Consider the following 25,545-nt stretch of genomic DNA (forward strand, 5'->3'; position numbering starts at 1 on the left):
ACTCCCAGCATGCCCGGACAGCCGTTGGCTGTCCGGGCATGCTGGGAGTTGTGGTTTTGCAACATCTGGAGGTCCGCAGGTTGAAGACCACTGCCCTATAGCAAGGGTGGCCAAACACAGCCCCCCCCCCCCCCCCCACTATATGTAAAGTAGTGACCCCAAATGGGAGGACGTGTTCTTTTTTAGCTCCTTGAATGATAGTTCCTAAGAAGAAGTGAAGCAAAAGAGAACATTTTGGTGATAATTTTATTCAGAAAAAGACAGGTGGCGCTGTATATATATATATATATATATATATATATATATATATATATATTATTATTATTATTAGAAATGTTCTAATTTTTCTGCATAGAAGCATGTCCGCAGGTTTTACTATATACAAGTGTCCAGCAGTAAATACAGTGAGGTCTGCACGATACGTATACATTCTCTTTCCCATACTAATACAACACCAGGCAGATTATGACGTGCAGGGCTCTGGGCAGCTGAGTGACAATCGCGGTAGATATAAAGATGGCCCGTATTGGGGGGGGGTCACTCCATAAGAAAACAACTCCAGTACTGAACTTCTCTCCTCTATCCCGCAGGTCTGATTTTCATCTCCGATCTCTTGTAGGAATAGTTATAACCTTTTCCCGTATACCAGTTAATGCCGTCAGCAAAGGATTCATGTTTCCCGGGATGGTAGAGCCCATTCAGGTTGGATTGGTGACATTGGTTATACCACCAGGCTCCCTTGTACACATCAACACAACTTCTTGGATCAGCGTCGTTGTCTTGGTCCAAGGTGGAGAACTTCATGCCATTGTGGTACGACAGAGAATCTCCTAGAGCAGGATACAAGTATATAATAGTGAGGTCCATGACTTGTGTGGTCACTAAGGGTGGCATATATGATGTACTGATGACTGAGATTAGAGTTCGTGACGCCAGGAGTGTTAACCACCACACTACCAAGGGTTAGCGGTTGCCTGTGCCAGGTGCTCAAATGCCAGGTTAGGGGAACCCCTTTTACTTTACTTTCAAAAGCTTGCAGGATACACTGGAACAGTGCAATTTTAATGCAATGTTCACAGAAGGATGTTGTTGGGAATCGCAGTTGCACGTGGGCACTATGGGAATTGTAGTCCTCCTCGACTACATTTAAATTGAGTGTAGGTAGGTCTGAACTTGAACTGAACAGACTGACTGGAACTCGACTTTAGATCAGAAGTTCGGACATCAAAGGTCGGCAAAAATGGACATCAATGGAGCGCTGGACCATCAAGGATGCACGGCAGATATTGGCCCTGATTTACTAAGAGTGGAGCGTTCATTCTGGAGTGATTTCAATATCACTCGCCTTTTTTTTTTCAGGCTTATTTACCGTATTTTTTGCCATATAAGGCGCACTTTTTCTTCCCCAAAACTGGGGGGAAAAAGTCGGTGCGTCTTATACGGCGAATACACCCCTATCGCGGCGGTCCCTGGGGCCATCAACGGCCGGGACCCGCGGCTAATACAGGACATCACCGATCGCGGTGATGCCCTGTATTAACCCTTCAGACGCGGCGATCAAAGCTGACCGCCGCATCTGAAGGGAAAGTGACACTGACCTGGCTGTTCAGTCGGGCTGTTCAGGACCGCCGCAATTTCACCGTGGCGGTCCCGAACAGCCCGACTGAATAGCCGGGTTAGTGCTTACAGGACACCGGGAGGGACCTTACCTGCCTCCTCGGTGTCTTCTCCGTTCAGGGATCCCCTGTATGGCCGGCGCTCTCCTTCCTCGTCATCACGTCGTCGCGTACGTGCGTCGGCGTGCGTAACGACGTGATGACGGCGACGGAGAGCGAGGATACCCGGCCGGCAGCAGAGACGTTCCGGAGCGACGGGGACACGGCGACAGCGATGGAGCGACATCCAGGGCAGCGGTGACGGGTCCGGAGCGGCGGGGACACGTGAGTATTACCTCCTATGCAGTGGTCTTCAATCTGCGGACCTCCAGATGTTGCAAAACGACAACTCCCAGCATGCCCGGCTGTCCGGGCATGATGGGAGTTGTTGTTTTGCAACATCTGGAGTTCTGCAGGTTGAAGACCACTATTGGGTTCAAAATCTTTAATTTTTAAAATATATATATATATATATATATATATATATATATATATATATATATATATGACAAAAGGAATTGGTTCCAGGTCGAGTCACCGGATGGAAACCAATTCCCACAGGTACTGTTAAAACACATACAATTGCAGAAAGAATGATAAAATCACTTAAAACTGCAGGTAATGAAAAAGGATAGCTGCAACTAAACAAATAAATGTATAAGTAAAGAATTGGATAATGTAACATAGCATATTTGACAAATTGAGTGCAGACAGAGGAGACAGTAATGTAGTGCCCTCTTGTGGTCAGGGCAAAAACTACCACTTGTTGGTAGTGTGAAAATTGTGATCAGTTATGTAGTACTGGCTTCGAAGTATAGGTGGAGCTGAAGCTCCATGTGCGGGGAACAGAACAGGAGAAAAAGGATGTCCGGAGGGAGGGCAGATGGACAACGATGAGGTAGTACGTTGAACGATCAATATTGAACGACCTTCCGAACTTCTGATCTAATTCAATCCGGTACGAGCATCCCTATACCGGTGGGACCCGTGTGCAGCTGACCATTCACTTTCTATGCAATTATAGGTGTTGTGCTCTGAGCATAACACTGCTTGGTAAGAGACAAATCTTCCTTCCCCCTACCACTATCCTTGCCCTACGATCTTCACCTGGTGCGCACCGTTCTGTTTTTTCCACTTTTGCTGGAACTTGACTTTAGTGAACTTGAATTGGACTTGGGAGCTGACAATCACTGAATCTGCACTTCACTTGTGGAATCCTGTGTTAGAGCTTACCACCAGGGAGGACGTGTATGGGCCGGAGTTGCCTGAGGCTTTCACTTTCGTTATCCTCTTTTTTGGCAAATAGGGTCCATGGGCTCAATGTGAACTTGGGTCTGAACCTGACTGGACAGACCTGGTGGACGGCACCCGGTGAAGAGTGATGTTGCTAAGGAACAGATTGACGCAGCAACTGCGTACCTTAGGCTTGTCCTCATATGGTGAGCTACAGGTCCACAGCAGAGATCTGGAGTTGACCTCCACTCTCTCTCCTCTCCAACTCTTACTAGCTCCTCCCCGTCTAGACAGACCTGAGGGAGAGGGAGCCCTGATTGGCTAAAGCATTCATGTGATCCCTTAAGCATCCTCCTGCACAGACAAGATTAACTCTTAAAGAGACAATAATGCATACAAGTGCATTTAACAATGCATATCAAAGTACAATAATTTATAAAACACATTACAAATAACCCTGAGCAGTGGGCCCGGAGCAGGTGCGTTAAAGAGACATTCACCTGACAGGGCAGGTAGACAGGTGTGTTCTGCATCGGTACACCACACTTGTCTATGACACGCCCATTATTACAGCATTGTTTCTTACCTGCATCACCACCAATAAAGTCTCCGAGTACCAACTTGTATTTCTCACTTTCTTCCATTACTTTAAAGGACTTGTATTTAGCAAAATATTTTACAGTATCGAAGTCCTGGAGATCAATGCGCAGCTCCCATGTACCTGTGATGGAAGAAACATAATTCATCTCCAAAAGCTTAAAGGGGATTGTCCAGCGGAACATGTTTTTATTTTCCAAAAAGCATGCCCGGGCTGCCGGCTTAAATTGAAAAAACTGTACTTACCTCTCACCCTATCCAGCCAGATAACGGAGGCTGCAGAGGAGCGCAGGAGGTAAGTACAGATTTTTTCTATGTAAGCAGGCTATATTAAAGGGATTATACAGGTTTTTACTACTTTTATGTTATGTGCCCCTGATGTTAAATCTGTTTTAAATTATTTTTAATATATTTTTATTGCCCCCGAGAGTTCAGCATTCTACGGCACTATAGATCAGTGTTGTCCCGGCTTGCTGTGCGGCTCAAGACAGTGGGTCCCAAGTCAGCTGATCACAGGGGCATTGATGCTTCTCATCTGGCCTGACAAGCCCCCTGATGAGGCGTGCTGCCCACCTGAATGTCCCACTGTGCCAGAATCATATGTGTCCCCGCTATGTGCAGACTGTGCTAAAATCACGTGACAGCGGGGGGCACATCCAACGCAGCACATCATCAGGGGGATGGCTTTTCTGGCGAAATGAGTAGTAGCCATGCCAACTGTGATCAGCTGACTTGTGACACATTGTCTCGAGCCGCACAGGATAATGATCTGTAATCCATTGAAACCGTAATAGGAAAGCCTGATGAGGATTTACCGGATGAGGTTATCTTGTGGATGTTTTCATTCCCCAACCAGAACTCAGATAGGCGGCTGCCGAATCCCATCTTGTAAGACGCCCAACCACGTAGGAAATCAACAGAACCATCGGAACGTCTCTGGAAGACCTAGAAAGGAAAGAAGGCTGAGACCTGGACTGTTGTATTTCATGTAGACATCTAAGTAACATATGTGCGCTATATTCCCAGCATAGCACGCCACGGCCAATCATTCGGTGCTCACTATAGTTATGTATTATTGAGGTTATGATATTGCTCCATGTCCAGCCAGGGCTGCCATCAGGAATTCCAGGGCCCCTTACACAGCTCAAGGCCTTAAAGGCGCACTCAGTGTTGAAAGTTGCGGCTGCTCAGGAATTCAGGACAGGTGTCCCAGATTCCCTGGCGGCCTCCCCTTCACCTGCGGGCCCGGTCGCAGGGGGTGCGGCGGGCCCACAGTTGAAGGGTCCGGTTACTCCACTGCAGGGACCGTGCCACCACGGTTCCTAGCATGGAAGTTACCGACAGGGTGCAGCCATAGGGCTCTGGGCCCCCTTGGGGCCCAGGCCCCTTACTGGAGTACCTGCTGTACCCCCCTGATGGCGGCCCTGTCCATGTCCAATCGAATTTTCTAGTTCCCTAATTCATGGATACCTGATTCAGCACATGTGGGAGGGGGGGGGAGGGTCGTGAAGTTGAACCCCCCCCCCCCACTGGATCTGCAGGAACTATCTGTATTATCTCATATGAGGATGGGGGAAGTATTTGGTAGCTGGCAAAAGGCTTCCACCAGATGGGTGCTCGAGTGGTTGACTATAGAATATTGATACTTGTAGAATGCCCCAATTAAAATTGTTCTTACTTTCTGCCCCTCTAATAATCCCAGTAATGATCCTTTTAGCTTTAGGATTCCCCACAAATCATGAGAATAGAAGACGTACAATCCAGCCGCCCCCGTCGGTGTGCATGTCACATAGGACTCTTAGCGGTTGTTTTCCATCAGGGTATATAATGTACCAGTCACTGAGGGTAAAACCTTTCTCCAGCAGTGATTTACAGTCCCGAGCAGCTGGAAGACACAAGAATAAAGGTAAGTAACAGGAAGGAGAAGAGAAAACTACAAGAACATAGTTTAGTATATCTCTGAATGGAGTCTGGGTTGGCAGTGGACACATGGATGGATTCATTCACCATCTGGGCTCTCGGTCTCTCATAACTTCGACCTCCCTCTTTATTAATCTCCACATATCAGCCTAACCAGAACCACCAACTTCTGTATTCTTAAAGGGATATTCCCATCTGCCCTAAAGGCTTCTCAGCCCCCGCCCCACCAGAAGTGACGAGTTTTGCAATTTGCGTAACTTCCATTGATGTTAATAAAATGGTGTAGCCATTCGAGCTCTTAACAAGTCCCTTGTAAAATAAGTGTGGTGAGCCACAGGGTGTGAAGGTGAGGTGTATGGGGCAGATGTTATAGCCCAGGGTATTAATCCCTAAATGTTCCGCTAGTCCTAGTTAGGCAGGGTAATAAGAGTCCAAGGCCAGGTCAGGGTTAATGGTAGCTTTACTGAGGTAGACAGATGGTAATAGTCTTTACAGCTCGGCCAGGATCCCAGAGAGGTGACCAGTAACACGAGGGACCTCGCAGCTTGCTGGGACTTGCAGTGACTTGACAGACTTTAGCACAGCCACGCTGACTATAAATGACTTGAGTTGACTGAAGATAGTGACAGCAGACAGAGATGACTTGACTTACTGACTTGTGGCTGTAATTTAGGTTGAGGCCTCCAGATGTGCCGGACACTGGCGCTGAGACGTCTGGACTGGACTTGACCTCAGCAGAGAATGAATCACAAGAGAGAGATTGTAGAACCTCCCCCTCTTATAAAGGGGGCTGAGCAAGGAGCCCATAGGTCAAGCTGCAGATCACCTGGTCACCTGGTGCTCTCTGGGTAACAATCATGTGAATTGAACATGTGACCACGTTATCATGTGATTAACTCAAAGGTCCTTCATACATAATACATATAACACTATTGGGGAGACCCTGCAGGAGAGCCCATAGGACACAGAGGGCCTCAACCTGACAGGCCTCAAGCACTGTACGGGACTATATCCCATACTGGGACATCACACAAATGACCCCCAGTTACATCCATACGCCCTACATGTCTTCATGAGATAACCCCTTTAATTACCTTTTCCTATCTCTGGGTTAGAAGTCAGGTTCCTTTAAAGAGAACATGAACATGGGGTCTGAACTAGGTGCCATCAAGTTATGGAGCAGGAGGAGACAAACAATTTAAAGTATATTTAAAAAAAAAGTAAAAAAAAAAAAAATCAGCAAAACTTTAAATCCATATTCTGACTTTAGGAAATGAAAGAAGGGATCTGATTGGTTGCCATGGGCACCTGCACCCCTCTTCCTCTACAGAGATTTTGATAAATCTCCTTTTATATCTACTCAGCTCCTCCTGCTCCATAACATGAGGCCCAGTAGATTGAACTACTTTTATATGGTGACAGGTTCCTCTTTGCATCCTCTCAGGATACGGCTAAGGCTGGGTTCACACCACTTTTTTGCAATACAGTTCCCGTATCAGGTTCTTGTTAAAAATCGGAATCCACCGAACCAGATTAAACCGTATCAGAACGTGTGTACAAAAAAACGTATACATTATGAAAAATGATGTCCGGTTGCATACATTTTTAAAGAAAAAAACGTATACCTTTTCAACAAAAACCGTATTGCGCAAACCGGTTGGGACCATACGCACATACGGTTCTATATGGATCCCATTGACTTCCCATTGACTACCATGTTAAAATAACCGTATACGGTTTCAATTCGTTTTTTTACCCGGACCAAAAACCCTGGTATGCTACGGTTTTTTGGTACGGGAAAAAAACTGATAAAACCGTATAAGACACAAAACGTACACAACTGGATGCACCATTTGGCATACGTTTTTTTAATGGAGAGCCAATGCATACATTTTTTTATACGGTTCTGTATGGTTTTCAAATTGAAAACGTATACGGGAACTGTAGTGCAAAAACGTGGTGTGAACGCAGCCTAACAAGAAACCATGAAAGATAAAAAGAATGATATACTCACTATACGAAGCTTCCGGGGATCCTGGATCTCCCTTGTCTCCTGTGTACAAGAAGGAAGAGAATAATTCAGACGTTTCTCATAGTTTGATATTGGTTCCATCATAGACATAGGGGGAGATTTCTTAAAACCTGTTCAGAGGAAAAGTTGCTGAGTTGCCCATAGCAACCAATCAGATCGCTTCTTTGATTATTGAAAAGGCCTCTGAAAAATGAAAGAAGCGATCTGATTGGTTGCTATGGGCAACTCAACAGCTTTTCGTCTAGACAGGTTTTGTTAAATCTCCCCCATAGAACCATGGCTCTAGGTATTAAATACCCCCGCCCAAACCAATCACCATTATAAGACAAAATCTATACTGCCATACAATGCCAAATTATACGTCGATTAAGGGGGAGATTTATCAAAACCTTCTAGAGGAAAAGTGGCTAAGTTTCCCATAGCAACCAATCAGATCGCTCCTTTTACTTTAAATAGTTTTTTTTTATAGAATTTTACCACAGTAGAAAAACATAAACATGTATAAAGGGCAGTAAAGAAGCGATCTGATTGGCTGCTAAGGGCAACTCAGCAACTTTTCTTCTGTGCAGGTTTTGATAAATTTCCCCCATAGTCACAGTTCAGTGAAGTTGAATATATAATACTTTGCCTTTTAATCCTTGAAGCCCAGAAACTCCTGGATCTCCTGTATTTAAAAAAGAAATAAAAAATTATCCGTAAAGAACAATGTCACAGTATGAAGAACAAAGTGATCGAGTAGATGTGACGTCCAATAATAGGGTACGGGGGGGGGGGGGATAAGTAATAGAGAAGGAGGAATACAAAGACTTAGTAGGAGAAATATGAAGATGAGTGAATAAGATGGAAGCAATAATACCAAGCCTACCCAATATCTCCGGTCATGCTGGGTATTATAGTAGATGACATGGTGAGGACCTTCCTAGAGGTCGGAATGTCTTGGAGCACTTATCTATGGACTATGGAGACAACATCACTCACCTCTTACCCCTGCTGGTCCGGCCTTTCCTGGACTTCCTGGAGGACCTGAATAAGTAACAAGACACAAAATAAGGTCCTGTATAAGGAAAGTTTTAGTATTTTGTACAGTAAGGGGCATATAAAGTCCTCCCCCTCCCGTATGAACATCATACAACCAAACCAAATACAAACACTTTACCTTATACCTGCCCAGATTAAGGACTTGAAGGCACCACTAATTCAAAGGGGGGCCTCCTATTTACCCCCAGGCGTGCATCACCTAGCCCGGGGGGCACCAATTATCGGAGACCCACAACCCTCCCTGGAGGCCCCCATGCCCGCAGGGAATTATCCACCAGGCTGGGTACTGTCCCCAGCCTTAACTCAAACCACCTTTCCAGGTGCCACAAGAACCATACATGCCTCCAAGTCCCTATCCTGCTACCTCTGCTGTGACAAAACATCGTAAAAACTTAGGCCGGGTGGGCGGGACTTCTGCTCCTGTGGCCAAGCGCCAACTGACTCCCCCCACCCCGTATCGCCTATATATACCCCCTTAACTCCTCCCCTTTCCAGCCCCGCTCACTGACCTCTTGATAACCTTAACCCCTTCCTGACCACTAGTCTCCCCCTGTCATGTGCCCCTCCAATACTTTACGTTCCAGGGCTTTTTATCTAGAGAATACTACTAGAAAGAGTCCTGGAGAATCTGCAGTACCTTACCTGGTTAAGTATTGATAGATACTACCTGAAGGAGTTTTAGTAAATTCTACTTGGGGAAGTCTCAGTAGATTCTACCTGAAAATGTGTCAGTAAATAAGACTTTGAGAGGTCACAGATATTACTATGAGAAAACCATACACCATAAGGAGAAGTCGTAGCAGATCCCACCTGGAAGAGTATCAGAAAATTCTACCCAGAGAATTGTCAGTAGATACTTCTAGTCTTACTAAATACTATCTGGAAGTCTCAACATATAGTACTACTACTATAAGTCAGGGATAATAACTTGATGTTGGAGCAAATACTAGGTGACAATTCAGGAAAATAAACTTGAGTTTTTTCTGGGCGTTGGTTCACCAAAGGAGGAATTTGGACACAGTTACAAGTCCAAAATGTTTTTTATTGCACTAAAACAACGCGTTTCTGGTGCGAACAGGGCCCTTCCTCAGGTAGGCACCTTAACTGAGGAAGGGTCCTGTTCGGACCAGAAACACGTTGTTTTAGTGCAATAAAAAAACATTTTGGACTTGTAACTGTGTCCAAATTCCTACATTGGTGGTGAACCAGCGCCCAGAAAAAACTCAATTTTATTTTCCTGCTGCAGGTTCCCAACCATACTCCAGATGTCTTCTTAGGTGTTTTGCTCTGAGCGCAACCCTACTTGGTAAGTGGTTTTCCATCTACCTCTGTGGAGAAGTCTCAGTGGATACCCCCCCCCCGCCCCAAAAAAAAAGTAAATGCTTAGAGAAATCTCTGTAGATATTACATAGAAGGAGCTTTAGTATATGCTTTTTTGTACTTGAGCTACAATATACAAAATATTGGGGGTTATCCAGGATTTTAAAAAATGTAGATGTTTCTTCTAGAAACAGCGCCCCTCTTTTAAGTTTGTTTTAGAAGAAAGCAGTTATGTTTTTTCTAATCCTGAACAACCCATTAAATCTGTGTAACAAAAAAAAAAATATATCCCTAAAATGGAACTACAGTATGGGTTTTTAGTCTAGATCCAGTATCAAAAGGCTATTCTGAATGTATAAAATTGTTTATATGGTGCTGAGGTCGCTATAGAAAAAAAAAGTATACTGACCTACCTGGGTCCCTTGCAGCTCCCACCATGAAGTCGTCTAGTCCCCTGCTCATTGCTCTGCTTTCCTTTTTTTCTTTTTTTATAGCGCCCTCAGAACCATATACATTTTTTTGTATGTTCAGAATACCCCTCTAAAGACACCAACCTCTTTCTCCTGGTGGTCCACGTTCTCCTTTATCTCCTTGTGCACCTGGGACCCCTGGACATCCTCGAAGAACGGTCATCTGCTCTACGCCACCTGAAAACACCAACAACTTTCTTATATTGATATGTATTACCTTCGTATAGTAAAATTGTGAGCTGGGATGTGACTTCATCCCTTCATATTGACGTCTGATAAAATATTCAAAAACTGTTCTGAATTTCTTCTACCAGTATATGTAGAATCTGTGTGTATATATGTCAAAATAAATGTTTTTAGTGAAAGACATCCATTAAAGGGAACCAATCATCAGATTTTACCATATATAACGTTTTTGCCCCCAGGGATGCTAAAGAAATGAAATTATAAAGTGCCCCCCCCCCCCCAGCCGCCCCGCAAGTAGTCCCCTGGGCAAGGACTTACCAGCACCCATCGTTCCAGCCATGGTGACACCCCCTCGGCTTGATTGGCGGTTCGCGCCACTGCTCTGCTTCGACTGCTTAGGGAACAGAGCGATGACCCAAGCCGTCAATCAAGCTGATGGGGCGGGGTCACGGCCGGAGTGACAGGGAGCAACAGGTGGCGGTGAATATAAGTCTCCGCCCATCTTCACCATCCCTGGGGGAAAAAACATCCCCCCGGGATGGTGAAGATACAGATTTTACCTTATATAATCCATTTCCAAGCTTTATATATGGTAAAATCTGATGATTGGTTCACTTTAATCCTACAAATGCCTGTAAGAGATATTGAGCAATACCTACCACAGATGGTGTTTTCTGGTCTCCTGACCCCAGGACACTGACTTACCTGGACACGAGTCTTCAGCATTACTAAGAGTGAGGACCAAGAGAAGGACCATACATGCGGAGGAGGCCATCTCTGCTTCAGACGTGATCTCTCCCCGGCTGTGAATCTGGTCTTTTATAGAACAAGTTCTATATTTATCTGCTGAGAAGATCTTATCTGACTTATTCCGTATGATGTAAATCTATTCTGATTGTCCCACCACATATGGAGCCATAATCTGACAACTGAACCAAGAATGTCTCCATCCTGGTGTTTACTTTAAAAAGAACAGGGATATCACCTGTCAGGGGTAAGATTTCACAAGAAGAGTAACCAGGATCTTAACATAAACAGATGTCCCGAACAAGACTCGTAGTGATGATAAAATAATCTGATATTCTGCAACACTAACATCTCAAGCGATGACAGAGGCTTCACCCAAACCTTGGACTTAACATTGTACTGGATTATCATCATGAGATATTCGCTTCTTTCTTACTTGCATTGTTCTGGATTAATTTTTATGTTCAGAATTTACTAAGTCTGAGAGACAATTACTGAAAATTGTAATGGGATGGTCTTCTTGAAAACAGGGATACACAGCATAAAGAAGCACTGAAAATCCATTACAAAATATCTTGTTCTGGATTAGGGGTGTTCTTCTCAAGGAGAGGTTCAGGCGTAGTCGACAGTCCGGGTCATACACTGAAGAATCAAGCAGGTACAAGGTATGAGGCAGTAACAGAGTCAGGATGTCAGGTTCAGGACAGACACAGGTTTCCAGACACCTTCACTTGTAGATACTAAAATGTTGCTCAGGCACCACAGAAAGGGAAGAGTGCTCTAATATAGGTGGTGCCTGGCAAGAATTGGATAAGGACAAGAATGAGAAGGAGGCTTGTGCGCGTGCCCGGCCCACATAAGACATGACAATGCAGGAGATAAGGACGTCCAGAGCATAGAGCAAAGCAGGGGTTCTGCATGCATGAGGTGGTACTGGTAAGCAGAGGTACACGCAACACACCGGCGGACTCCAACCTCCGGCGTTACACATGCCCTTTACTATTGGTGGGTAAGAACCTGTACAGTACTCTATCTCTCCAGAAAAACTGCACTTTGGAGGTGAGGTGTGCAATTAGCCCAAAAGGTATGAAAAGGGAAAAACATGGTAGGTCCCCCAGAGTGATGGATGGTCTTTGTAGTCTCTCTCTTCATAACGTCTACAGAGACATCCAACTATAACAACTTCTTTCCATGTGCCTTAACAGGGAATACTGATGTCATCCAGTAGGATCTCCTGCTTGGACGCTCCTCTGGTAGCTAATAAACATCAACTCTTGCTCTGGTGGACCCAGTTCACCTATGTCTTACTTGGCTGGACGATCATTTTATTGGTTAGCATGTAAGGCCTCCTTTACATATATGCCTCATCAGTTTTTTTTCCCCCTCCGGCACTGCGGAAAATGCACCGGAGGGAAAGTGAAGCAAGAACTGATCCCATTCATTTGAATGGGATAGTTCCCAATCATCCGGCATCTCAGTTTGGACACTGGATGATTAGACTCGCCGGACCGGCAAAGACAGGGGAACGCATCTTGTTGCTTTCCCCCGTTCAGCGATCACAAACAATGGATGCCAGATGATGCACAACTGATGCCAACTGATGCACTTCTGGCATCAGTTGTGGCAATTTATGCCCAGTTTTGCCGGAGCTGGACACCGCATATATGTAACTCTAGCCTAAGGTTTGGCCATTTACAGCTTCCCTTTTCATTGGGTATTTACCCTGGGAGCTTTAATGGTGGCTATATAAGTGTCATCCAGCTTTGAAGGAATGTTTCTGGAAATTTCTAGAAATATAATAAACTAAAAGAAAAGGGGGAATCCAGGTCATTTGGACTTCTGGGAACCTATAAGTAAAGTGGGATGAGTGCTATGTGCTGGGATCACCACAATGTGGATTGGTGAGAGTTTCGGGCTGACAACCTGAGGAAAGTCTCTTTTCTTTTTTTGGTTCCTCACTTGTCAGGGTGAGATACTTTAGGGGAGCTGTATATAAAGAGTTTATTGTTGATGAAATGAGGAATTCTTTCCTTCACGAGAGATGGAATTACAGATATTACGACATGTGGAAGACTTGGATGTTTCATATATCGTACATGATCTAATGTTATGAGTGTGCACAGTATTAAATTATTAACTTATACGAGAAGTCTGTAATAGGTACCTGAAATACAAACATATGTGACAGGACCAGTTCATCACTTTCCATGAACTGAAGCTTTTTCCAAATTTTTTCAGCACTCCCTCAGATGACGGCTCCGCACAACAATTGCTCTACTATTGGATAGGGTCCAATATTATAAACCCCTCTACAAGACGTTAACTATATAACAAAACATCATATGTATTTAAGGTGGTGGGATCCTAAGGGACAACATCATGAAACCCTTATGATGGTGGCAACCAAACCTATAACAACATGTTCTATATTCACCTCTCTAGTCACAGGTGACTATGTGAATCAAAATAAAAAACACTTAGAAAGTCCCTTAGGGTAATGTTTTGCCTAAACCCAACTCGTGATAAGCTAAACCCATCCCTCTAGCCCTACTTAGTTAGATGATCCACCATAACTGACAGCCCCCAACTAGGCGATGGTCCCTACACTATGCCTGTAAAGTGTAGCTTCATGCACTAGTCAGAAAGGCCTGGTCAGAGGGGTCAGGTCCAGATCACAGTAACAATACACAAGAACACTGAGGCAAGTTATACCAATCACAGGTATCTGTGACCAGCAGACCCCTCTTAAAATAGACTGCCGGGACGTTGGTGTCATAAAAGGGGGGCGGGGATCCTGGAGTTAGTGAGCCCTAACTGTCCCTACAACCGCTGTCCCTTCCTAATGCCCATCCACCCTGAACGATGGAATGACCCTTTACTGAGGATGGACCCTATACTGCATTAAAGTTATGGGCATAAGAGTCAAAAAAAACTAACTGTACATGTCGGGAAACCAGTAAGGAACATAACGGGAATACTACAAAGCTCAAACAGATATATCAGGCAGGATATAGCATACTAACAAATAGTTCAGAAACCGGGATCAAGATTAATGTCAGATATGATAATATGAACAAGACTAGATATGTGGATAAGTTTAAAGCAGACAAAACCAGGAGATGCCGGGGATGAACAGGTTAACTGAATGTCAGAACATTAAACGGGTCAGGAAATCAAGAGCACTGTTCACACTAAACTCCAAACAAAGAACACACTGGACACCCCACTCCATACATGGAGGGACATCAATACTAAAGCCCCAAAAAAAACACTTCTACAAACACAAGACAAACTCACTCCTAGATATATGGATTAGCACAAGGCTCAGAACAGAATTCTATCCTAGGAAATCCAGGATTAAACAAGGTCAAAACAGGACTGACAAATGCACAGTCTGAACAGGGACTTGGGCAACACCAAGCAAATACAGAACGAACAATGCAAGAATAGTAAAACACGACAAAGTACTCAAACAAGGCAAGATATAAAATCTATATCACATAACTAGGACATGGAGCCATGGCTAACTAAAGACATTAGTGCACACAGACATAGCAAAATAATGACAACTTAGTCAGAGCAACAGGTGTAATTTCCAGCCCAGAGCAGCACCTGAAGAGGCCTTATATCCACTCCCAGTGCTGAAGTCAGGAAAGTTAACTCTTCCCAAACCAGGGAGAAAAAACACAGAAACTGTTGAGACATAATGTCTGAACAGGACTCAAAGCAGAAAAAGGCAAAATACAAATAAACAGACATTACAGTTGGTGTCGAGTCTGATTGGCCCTCTATGATTGGGCGGCCTTCCCTGCCACCTGACCCGACAACCAGCACTGACCCCTCCAGACGTTGCTGGCTGCCAGAGTAATGGAACAACGCAGGGCGGGAAATGGGACCATGGCGGGTGTCAGCCATGTCCAAGACTGCAACAAAATATACCGCATGCAAAGTAAAAATGAATGGCAGAGATCTGACGGCATGCTCTGGATTGCTGCTAAGGATCTGCTGTGTGAACATGTCCTAAATCAGACAATCTCGTGCCAATTCTGGGGCAGAAATGAACCAAAGGCCTGATGACTGAGCACATGAACTGCTACAGCTTACAGGCCTGGCCTCCTATAGTTGTGTAGCTGTCGCTGAATCATGAGATGTGTGAGATTGTAAACCTGGTAGACATTTTGGCAAATTGGGAAATGTTTACTGTGGAGTTACTGTTTTATGGTGATCTCTGGGTTATTGGGCTTATATAGCAAATATTTTACTTGTCCAACCTCTCAGTCTCATCCTGCCTCCACTCTCTGTAGAGCATTGAGTAACAGGACAAAGCTCAGTTGATGGACTGTAAGAGCAGAGCGGCGGTCATGGGGGCGTCTGTCCGGATGACACTTTCCCTACTTCTCTGGTACGCTGTAGCCGGTGTCTTCTGTACCAACAAATGTTCAGGTAAGAAACATTTCATCCTTGTCCTATGATCATGTGACAACCTCTATAACCACTGTTATACTAATGTGTAGACCGGGAAACCTCTTTGAGAAGACCACCCAAAATTGCATTGAAAAGAATTCTTCTATGGGGGTGATCTTCACAAAGGAAACTATTCTTGGCCGAAACGTCTTGCATGTACACTTTACGGTGGGACATAAATCCGAAGCCTTCTTGATATCCGGACCTCTGGTGTTCTTTTGCTGTTACCATTTGCCTTGTGGGATTATGGTCCCAGCTATGGCAAGCTGGCAGGTCACTCGCATGATCTAGAGGGAGTTGGCGCTGACGGTCTGCTGAAAAGGCCTGTCCGTATATTGACCGTGGCCCATTTTGCTTTTTTCTTTCTGTTTTTTTTAGGACCAAATGTATCAGTCCTTGCAGAAAGTTGGAAATATAGTCTGGATATTCTAAAAGGGTGTCCAGGCATTGCTGGGAAACAAGGACCCGATGGAGAACCAGGAAAGCCTGGATTACGAGGTTCACTTTTTTATTTTTTTGATGTTTTACTTCTTCATATAAGATGAAAATGAGTTAAGTTATATGTGGATATATGTTCATATCGCAACACTAGGTGGCCCCCACCCAAATTATACAATGAGAATGGTCGTCCTTTCAAACAAGCGGGCCAATATACAATGATATTTGGGGTTTGGTAGTGATCAGGGATGTGCACACATAGACTCAAAAGAGGGCTTGAGCCCCTGTCCTTTAAATGCACCTGCCCTATAGTGATTGGAACCTCTGTGGGGTCATATGGGTCCAATTCAGCTGACATGACTGCTCGGGGCCCCTTACCTCAAAAAATTGTGTTGTGTTAACAAATGTAGGGTTTTACAAACTTTTTTCGGTAAATAATGAGAAGTGCCCGTTTTTCTACTTGAGCCTCTGCCCCCCAAAATGTCTGTGCACATCCCTGGTAGTGATGGTTGCTCAATGGTTGGCATTTTTTACCCTATATCTCGAAAAATGTAATCTTCTTGTCCATTTATTTACCACAGGGTATGACGGCAATGTAGGAGTTAATGGCTTTACTGGTGAAAAAGGTGTTAAAGGTAAGTGATGTTTTGGACTAGAATTGTCCTCCATCCTCCATGGGAGTTCAGTTGTCCTTCATTTGGGATAATCACAGTATAATGCAGGGTATTCAGGAACATATTTCTACTCTGTAAGGAGGGGAACGCCATGTGTTCCCCTTGGTGCACCCGATAGGCTGATGGGGTAGAATAGTTCCATGCCAAAATGATATGATAATTAAGGCAAAAAGGAAAAAGTTCTAAATGTTCAGTAAAAAAAAAAATGTGGTTCGGCCAGATAATTCCTTGGCATCTTTATGGGGTTTGATGCAGAGACGGTCCAGTCGTTGCTGGTCATAAAGGTTGGAAGCAGGATCTGTGAAGTCAAATTGTGCCAAACCATTGAATATTGGTGATGTGGCTGGTCCATATGGTATGATCCATGGAAGGGAGGTATGCCACTGATATACATGCTAGCAGAAGCAAGAATCTAGTACTAGATATCAGGCTTTTGGACATAAGTCATCCAGGGCAGAGAGTACAAATATGTAGATGTTGGTGGGCAAAGAGGAGAGAAGGAGTCAGGGTGGGCATGGTGGTTGCTCTAGGCAGTAAAATCGCTGTGGGCTGGTTGGCTCCTTTAGGAGGGTGTTCGCTGTGGGCAGGGTGGTCACTCTAGGCAGGATGGTTGCTGTGGGCAGGGTAGTCATTCTGGAAAGAATGGTTGTTCTTGGCAGGGTGATTACTGTGGGCAGAATAGTCGCTGTGGGCAGGGTGGTAACTCTAGGGAGGATGGTTACTGTGGGCAGCATGGTCACCCTAGGCAGAGTGGTAGTTCTCGGCAGGGTGGTCCCTGTGGGCATGGTGGTCACTCTGGGCAGAATAATTGCTTTAGGCAGGGCAGTCGCCCTAGGCAGGGTGCTTGCTCTAGGCAGGTCGCTCTATGCAGGGTGCTCGCTCTAGGCTGGATGCTCGCTCTAGGCAGGGTGCTCGCTCTAGGCAGGGTGGTCGCTCTAGGCAGGGTGGTCGCTCTAGGCTGGATGCTCGCTCTAGGCAGGGTGCTCGCTCTAGGCCGGGTGCTCGCTCTAGGCAGGGTGGTCGCTCTAGGCAGGGTGCTCGCTCTAGGCAGGGTGGTCGCTCTAGACAGGGTGCTCGCTCTAGGCAGGGTGCTCGCTCTAGGCAGGGTGGTTGCTCTAGGCAGGGTGCTCGCTCTAGGCAGGGTGCTCGCTCTAGGCAGGGTGCTCGCTCTAGGCAGGGTGCTCGCTCTAGGCAGGGTGCTCGCTCTAGGCAGGGTGCTCGCTCTAGGCAGGGTGCTGGCTCTAGGCAGGGTGCTGGCTCTAGGCAGGGTGCTGGCTCTAGGCAGGGTGCTCGCTCTAGGCAGGGTGCTGGCTCTAGGCAGGGTGCTGGCTCTAGGCAGGGTGCTCGCTCTAGGCAGGGTGCTCGCTCTAGGCAGGGTGCTGGCTCTAGGCAGGGTGCTGGCTCTAGGCAGGGTGCTCGCTCTAGGCAGGGTGCTGGCTCTAGGCAGGGTGCTGGCTCTAGGCAGGGTGCTAGCTCTAGGCAGGGTGCTCGCTGTGAACCTTCCAGGCACCAACACCACATAACACTGACCGGCTTATTCTGCAGAATGCCCAAAGCTGATAGCTGTTCATTTCTTTTCTTTTTAGGAATCTCTGGTATGGCTGGACCTCCTGGAGAGTCAACTGGACCGCTAGGTAATGCCTTCTAGATGGATAAACATCTTACTTTTTACCTATTGTATTTAACTGAAATATAATTTCTGTCTTATTAGGAGAAATAGGAGAAAATGGGCCCCCGGGGCCTAAAGGTAAGACATCCAGTATACTCTATATATTATAATAATGAACATATATGATACATAGACTAGAATTCTGTACTCAGCAAATCTGATGAAATTATCTTGTTTTATACATTTAGTCCACTGCTTGTTTACTGCATATATCTGCTCATATATCTGCTCATATATCTGCTCATATATCTGCTCATATATCTGCTCATATATCTGCTTTTTACAGGAGAAAGAGGTGACCCAGCAGAAGGTAAACAAATCTGTCTGTCTCTCATATCTATCTATCTGTCTATCTATCTATCTCATATCTATCTCATATCTATCTCATATCTATCTATCTCACATCTATCTCATATCTATCTCATATCTATCTATCTATCTATCTCATATCTATCTCATATCTATCTATCTATCTCATATCTATCTCATATCTATCTATCTCATATCTATCTATCTATCTCATATATATCTCATATCTATCTATCTATCTCATATCTATCTATCTATCTATCTATCTATCTCATATCTATCTATCTAATATCTTATCTATCTATCTCTTATCTATCTATCTCATATCTATCTATCTCATATCTATCTATCTCATATCTATCTATCTCATATCTATCTATCTATCTCATATCTATCTATCTATCTCATATCTATCTATCTATCTCATATCTATCTATCTAATATCTTATCTATCTATCTCATATCTATCTCATATCTATCTATCTCATATCTATCTATCTCATATCTTTCTATCTGTCATTCTATAACAAAACTGTTGTGAAAAGGCTGAATATTGTTTTGTTGGTTTAGTTAGTGACTATGAATATTATCAATATATATTGCAGTTAAAGATGGTTTCTATTTGGTCTTAGGTCCAAGGAACTGTAGAGACCTTTACGATCTAGGACTGACCCTGACTGGGTGGTATTACATATATCCAGATGGAAATCCTATGAGAGTCATGTGTGACATGGAAAGCGACAATGGGGGATGGATTGTAAGTCTCAGGCAATTAAAGGGAGTTGTAGTTTTGCAACATCTGGAGGTCCGCAGGTTGAAGACCACTGCTCTATAAGCTTATATCATCTACAATCCTTATGTTTTCAGGTCTTCCAGAGACGCTGGGATGGGTCGGTAGATTTCAATCAGAATTGGGAGTCCTACAAGAGAGGATTTGGGAATCAGTGGAGCGAATTTTGGCTGGGGAATGAAAATATCCATTTACTGACATCCACAGGTATATAGCTCATCATGACTGTATATATGGTGTGTATCCCGGAGACAGAGGAGGAACCAGACACCATATAAAGGAAAGAGACCCCCAGACCCACACTATGGGGGATTCCATGAATATTCGGGGAGATTTATCAAAACCTGTGCAGAGAAAAATTGACCCGTTGCCCATAGCAACCAATCAGATTGCCCAATTTAGACACCTTTTTATATATTAAAGAAGCAATCTGATTGGTTGCTATGGGCAACTGGTCAACTTTTCCTCCGCACAGGTTTTCATATATCCCGTCCCCCATTATCTTTTGGTGGGGGATTTAATGTGACACTTCTACAATAGAGCCCAAAATTAAATAGAGCCATGTAGCGTCTAAATAATACCGCCATGCAGTGCTCACACAGTGCTGTCATATAGCAACTACAGCGTACGGAACCCCATTGTTTGGAAGGAGGAAGATGAGATGTAATACTGACATTATACTGCCCTAATAATACCACCATATGGTGATCACAGAATAATACCGTATAGTGCCAAAGTAACAGTGCTATGTAGCGCTGACATAATAATCTAGCAAATATTACCAGCAGGATGGTGGGAACTGCTCAAGGAGGATTGTGCCGAATTATATGGACCTGCTCACACCCCATTCACATGACAAAATTTGCACTCGTTGCCAAAACCTGTCAAAAAGGATTCGTCTATTGCAATGATTTCCCAGCGACATCATTGACTTTAAAGGGGTTATCCAGGAAAAAACTTTCTTTTTTTTATATCAACTGGCTCCAGAAAGTTAACCCCTTAAGGACTCAGCCATTTTTTGCAATTCTGACCACTGTCACTTTAAACATTAATAACTCTGATGCTTTTAGTTATCATTCTGATTCTGAGATAGTTTTTTCGTGACATATTCTACTTTAACATAGTGGTAAAATTTTGTGGTAACTTGCATCGTTTCTTGGTGAAAAATCTCAAAATTTGATGAAAAATTTGAAAATGTAGCTTTTTTCTAACTTTGAAGCTCTCTGCTTGTAAGGAAAATGGATATTCCAAATAATTTTTTTTAATTCACATATACAATATGTCTACTTTATGTTTACATCATAAAACACCAGAGGGCTTCAAAGTTCAGCAGCAATTTTCCAATTTTTCACAAAATTTTGAAACTCGCTTTTTTTCAGGGACCAGTTCAGGTTTGAAGTGGATTTGAAGGGTCTTCATATTAGAAATACCCCATAAAAGACCCCATTATAAAAACTGCACCCCCCAAAGTATTCAAAATGACATTCAGTCAGCGTTTTAACCATTTACGGGTTACATAGTTACATAGTTAGTACGGTCGAAAAAAGACATATGTCCATCAAGTTCAACCAGGGAATTAAGGGGTAGGGGTGTGGCGCGATATTGGGGAAGGGATGAGATTTTATATTTCTTCATAAGCATTAATCTTATTTTGTTCCAGGAATGTATCTAATCCTGTTTTAAAGCTGTTAATTGTTCCTGCTGTGACCAGTTCCTGAGGTAGACCGTTCCATAAATTCACAGTCCTCACGGTAAAGAAGGCGTGTCGCCCCTTGAGACTAAACTTTTTTTTCTCCAGACGGAGGGAGTGCCCCCTCGTCCTTTGGGGGGGTTTAACCTGGAACAGTTTTTCTCCATATTTTTTGTATGGGCCATTAATATACTTATATACGTTTATCATATCCCCCCTTAAACGTCTCTTCTCAAGACTAAACAATTGTAACTCCTTTAATCGCTCCTCATAGCTAAGATGTTCCAAGCCCCATATTAGTTTCACAGGAATAGCAGCAAAGTGAAGGAGAAAATTCACAATCTTCATTTTTTACACTCGCATGTTCTTGTAGACCCAATTTTTGAATTTTTGCAAGGTGTAAAAAGGAGAACATTTTTACTTGTATTTGAAACCCAATTTTTCTCGAGTAAGCACATACCTCATATGTCTATGTTAATTGTTCGGCGGGCGCAGTAGAGGGCTCAGAAGGGAAGGAGCGACAAATGGTTTTTGGGGGGCATGTCACATTTAGGAAGCCCTTTTTATTGGGGAGGGGAGGGGGGTTGTATAGGGGTATGTGTATACGTAGTGTTTTTTACTTTTTATTGTGTGTTAGTGTAGTGTTTTTAGGGTACAGTCGCACGGGCGGGGGTTCACAGTAGTTTCTCGCTGGCAGTTTGAGCTGCAGTTTGAGTTTGCCGCAGCTCAAACTTGCAGCCGGATACTTGCTGTAATCCTCCGCCCATGTGAGTGTACCCTGTACGTTCACATTGGGGGGGGGGGGGGGAAGAAACATCCAGCTGTTGCAAAACTACAACTCCCAGCATGTACGGTCTATCAGTGCATGCTGGGAGTTGTAGTTTTGCAACAGCTGGAGGCACACTGGTTGTGAATCACCGAGTTTGGTAACAAACTCAGTGTTTTGCAACCAGTGTGCCTTCAGCTGTTGCAAAAGCTACAACCCCCAGCATGTACGGACAGCGGAAGGGCATGCTGGGTCTTGTAGTTATGCAACAGCTGGAGGCATACTACTTTGGCTGGGGATGCTGGGGACTGTAGTTATGCAACAGCTGGAGACACACTGGTTTGCTACATAACTCAGTGTGCCTTCAGCTGTTGCAAAACTACAACTCCCAGCAGTCACCAACAGCCAACGGGCATGCTGGGAGTTGTAGTTATGCAACCAGCAGATGCACTACTACAACTCCCAGCATGCACTTTAGCTGTTTGTGCAAGCTGGGAGTTGTAGTTACACAACAGCTGAAGGTACACTTTTCCATAGAAAAAATGTGCCTCCAGCTGTTGCAAAACTACAAGTCCCAGCATGCCCATAAGGGCATGCTGGGAGTTGTGGTGGTCTGCCTCATGCTGTTGCATAACTACAGCTCCCAGCATGCCCTTTTTGCATGCTGGGAGCTGTTGCTTAGCAACAGCAGGAGGCTGTCACTCACCTCCAACGATCCTCGCAACACAGGTCAGTCCCTCGTCGTCGCCGCCGCGGCCGTCGCTCCTGGGGCCCCGATCCCAACATTGACGCCGGGGATCGGGGTCCCCAGCACCTGGGGTGCACGTCCCGCACCCGCTCACGTCCTCCGGGCATATACCGGTAACATAGGGTGGTGTTTCCCAACCAGGGTGCCTCCGGCTGTGGCGAAACTACAACGTATTTGGTATCACCACATGCGGAAATGTCTGAACTACTAAAATATAGTTCATGATCCTGCACGGTGAACGGCAGGGATTTTTGGTCACATCATTTGTCAGAAAAAAAAGTTATTAACAAGTGATCAAAAAGTCCCATGAAAACAAAATTAAACACAATTTTTAAAAAATTAAATTAAAAAAACTACAGATGAGCCCTCATACAGCCCCATATGTGGAAAAATAAAGAAGTTATAGGGGTCAGAAGAGGACAATTTAAGCATTTTGTAAAAATAACAAAAAATTAAAAAACGCTATATAAATCATAGGTAATTTTAAAGGGGTACTCCGGCGCTTAGACATCTTATTCCCTATCCAAAGGATAGAGGATAAGATGCCTGATTGCGGGAGTCCCGCCGCTGGGACCCCCATGATCTTGCACGCAGCACCCCGTTAAAATCAGTCCCCGGAGCACGTTCGTTCAGGGTCTGATTACTGGCGATCACAAGGCCGGAGCATTTGTGACGTCACGGCTCCACCCCATGCAACGTCACGCTCCGCCCCCTCAATGCAAGCCTATGGGAGGGGGCGTGACGGCTGTCACGCCCCCTCCCATAGGCTTGCATTGAGGGGGCGGAGCGTGACATCACACGGGTCTGATCGCCAGTAATCAGACCCGGAGCGAACGTGCTCCGGGGACTGATTTTAATGGGGTGCAAGATCACGAGTGTCCCCAGCGGCGGGACCCCCGCGATCAAGCATCTTATCCCCTATCCTTTGGATAAGGGATAAGATGTCTAAGCACCGGAGTACCCCTTTAAAATCGTATTGACCCACAGAATAAAGAGAACTTGTCAGTAAATAAAGCACTCCTGCCTCCCCCCCCAATAGTTGCAAAACCGTGTTGGTTTTTTGTTTTTGTTTTTTTCAATTCCCCCCCCCCCTCCCCCACAAAAATGTTATTTTGCTTTTGCCAGACATTTTATGGTAAAATGAAAGGAGTTATTAGAAAGTACAATTGATCCCGCAAAAAACAAGCCCTCTTAAAAGGGGAGGAGGAAAAACGAAAGCTGTGTCCTCAAGGGGTAAAAAAATAAAATAAATAAAAAAAATATAAGGTATTTATTGTCCTAGCCCCCGACATAATTCTGCCCTGTAAACATTGGCGCAATGTTTATACACCTGCTTGGCTACATATTAGTCAAGCAGGTACGGCCCTTGTGTACGGACATATATATTGAATTTATGTGAATCCACAGGAAACTTCCAGCTCCGGATAGACTTGGAAGACTTTGAGAACAAACGTGTCTACGCCACGTACAGCAACTTCCGATTAGGAGGAGAATCTGAGAAATATCGTTTACATGTGGGGAATTACACCGGAGGTGACTCAGGTAAGATGCTTTTACTCCGGCATCTCTCAATCCAGATATGAAGATCAGTAAATCAGGGGTACATTTAACCTTTATTCAATTAGCTGATGCTGCCCCCTGTATTACACAGTGACCATCACACATATAATTCCTGTAGCCAATTGTATAATTCCGACGTGTTTTGCCCTTACTGTTTGGGGTTCATCAGGGGATAGAACAGGAAACATAGAAAACGTAGGCAGCATTAGAAAATCATTGCAGTGATGGAATTGCAATCAGTGTGGCTGTAAACCCATACCTGCAACATCAGCTAAAACAGGTAAGCACATAGCAAACACAAGAATCTCTACATTGTTATCTAATAGACTATGCTGCACCTTATAAGCGGAGGAAAAAATTCCCAGAGTGCTTCTTTAAATAAAAAATATACCCTACATTTTTCTCTCTCTTCACAGGGGATTCTCTTTCTATGCACAAAAACCAGAAGTTTTCTACCGTTGACAATGATAATGATTCCAGCAGACGCGCCAATTGTGCGGCGTTTTATTCTGCCCCCTGGTGGCATACAGCTTGCTATGACTCCTCCTTGAATGGCGAATACCTACGAGGAGAACACAATAAAAAAGGAGGCATCGCTTGGTCGTCCTTCAAGGGAATTCAGTATTCTCTCAAGTTCTCAGAAATGAAGTTCCGTCAAGAAATGAGTGATTGATGGTGAAGGCGACATTAGGAGATGCCACAGGGGTCACATAAAGGGTGTAACACACGGACACTACAAACTCAATAGGAACTCTAAACTAGGGTCACATTATGTCCATGTGTGACCGGGAAATATTAATGCACCTTATACAACTGTGATGGCCCAGTGCGGGAGGTGTAATCCCGTGCTCCTGCTGTCCTGTCAGGCAGCCTCCTTCAGTGTCCCCCGGGCCCCCTGCACTTGTTTTCCCATTGTAAAGATGTTTTACCATGTAAAGTGTTATAAAATGTAATGTTGCTTTAAGAGTTATACCATGTGATATGTCATGTGATTGTTACCCAGGAGGTACCAGTGACCAGGTGATCCCAAAAGTGACCTATGGGCTCCCTGCTGGTCTCCCCCATATAAGCCCTGGGTGGAGCTTCTCTCTCTTTGGAGATAAGTCTTGGCTGAGGTCCAGTGCAGTCGCCTAGTGTGTGTGTCCAGAGTGTTGGAGACCTCAAAGTCCAGTCCTGCAGCCGCCATCAAGTCAAGTAAGATAAAGTCCCAGCTTTATGAGTCAAGTCAGTCCCTGTCAT

At 44.6% G+C, this 25,545-nt stretch overlaps 2 protein-coding genes across 8 annotated transcripts; one reads left to right on the forward strand and one right to left on the reverse strand.

Moving 5' to 3' along the window:
- Positions 1 to 310: 310 nt before the first annotated feature.
- On the reverse strand, positions 311 to 19,689 carry LOC130291811 (ficolin-1-like). 7 transcript variants are annotated; one of them, XM_056541109.1, is made up of 10 exons: positions 11,157 to 13,773; positions 10,350 to 10,442; positions 8,416 to 8,460; positions 8,066 to 8,101; positions 7,420 to 7,458; positions 5,243 to 5,370; positions 4,301 to 4,430; positions 3,732 to 3,761; positions 3,475 to 3,609; positions 311 to 830 (listed from the first exon to the last, which is right to left on the reverse strand). In XM_056541109.1, exons 1-10 carry the CDS (start codon positions 11,224 to 11,226, stop codon positions 580 to 582), a joined length of 957 nt encoding a protein of 318 aa, XP_056397084.1. In that variant the 5' UTR covers positions 11,227 to 13,773; the 3' UTR covers positions 311 to 579. The 7 variants fall into 7 exon arrangements, with proteins under 7 accessions (XP_056397084.1, XP_056397087.1, XP_056397088.1 ...); XM_056541112.1 differs by lacking the exon at positions 11,157 to 13,773 and adding an exon at positions 19,425 to 19,689 and having other exon boundaries at positions 312 to 830; XM_056541113.1 differs by having other exon boundaries at positions 312 to 830; positions 13,363 to 13,772.
- On the forward strand, positions 13,859 to 25,545 carry LOC130291459 (ficolin-1-B-like). The gene is made up of 10 exons (XM_056540196.1): positions 13,859 to 15,641; positions 16,041 to 16,160; positions 16,682 to 16,735; positions 18,361 to 18,408; positions 18,486 to 18,521; positions 18,730 to 18,753; positions 19,385 to 19,509; positions 19,620 to 19,749; positions 24,154 to 24,288; positions 24,723 to 25,545. The coding sequence occupies exons 1-10, from the start codon at positions 15,533 to 15,535 to the stop codon at positions 24,977 to 24,979; spliced, it is 1,038 nt and encodes a 345-aa protein (XP_056396171.1). The 5' UTR covers positions 13,859 to 15,532; the 3' UTR covers positions 24,980 to 25,545.

Source organism: Hyla sarda, chromosome 9 (assembly GCF_029499605.1).
Source record: "Hyla sarda isolate aHylSar1 chromosome 9, aHylSar1.hap1, whole genome shotgun sequence".
In the NCBI taxonomy this organism is placed as follows: domain Eukaryota; kingdom Metazoa; phylum Chordata; class Amphibia; order Anura; family Hylidae; genus Hyla; species Hyla sarda.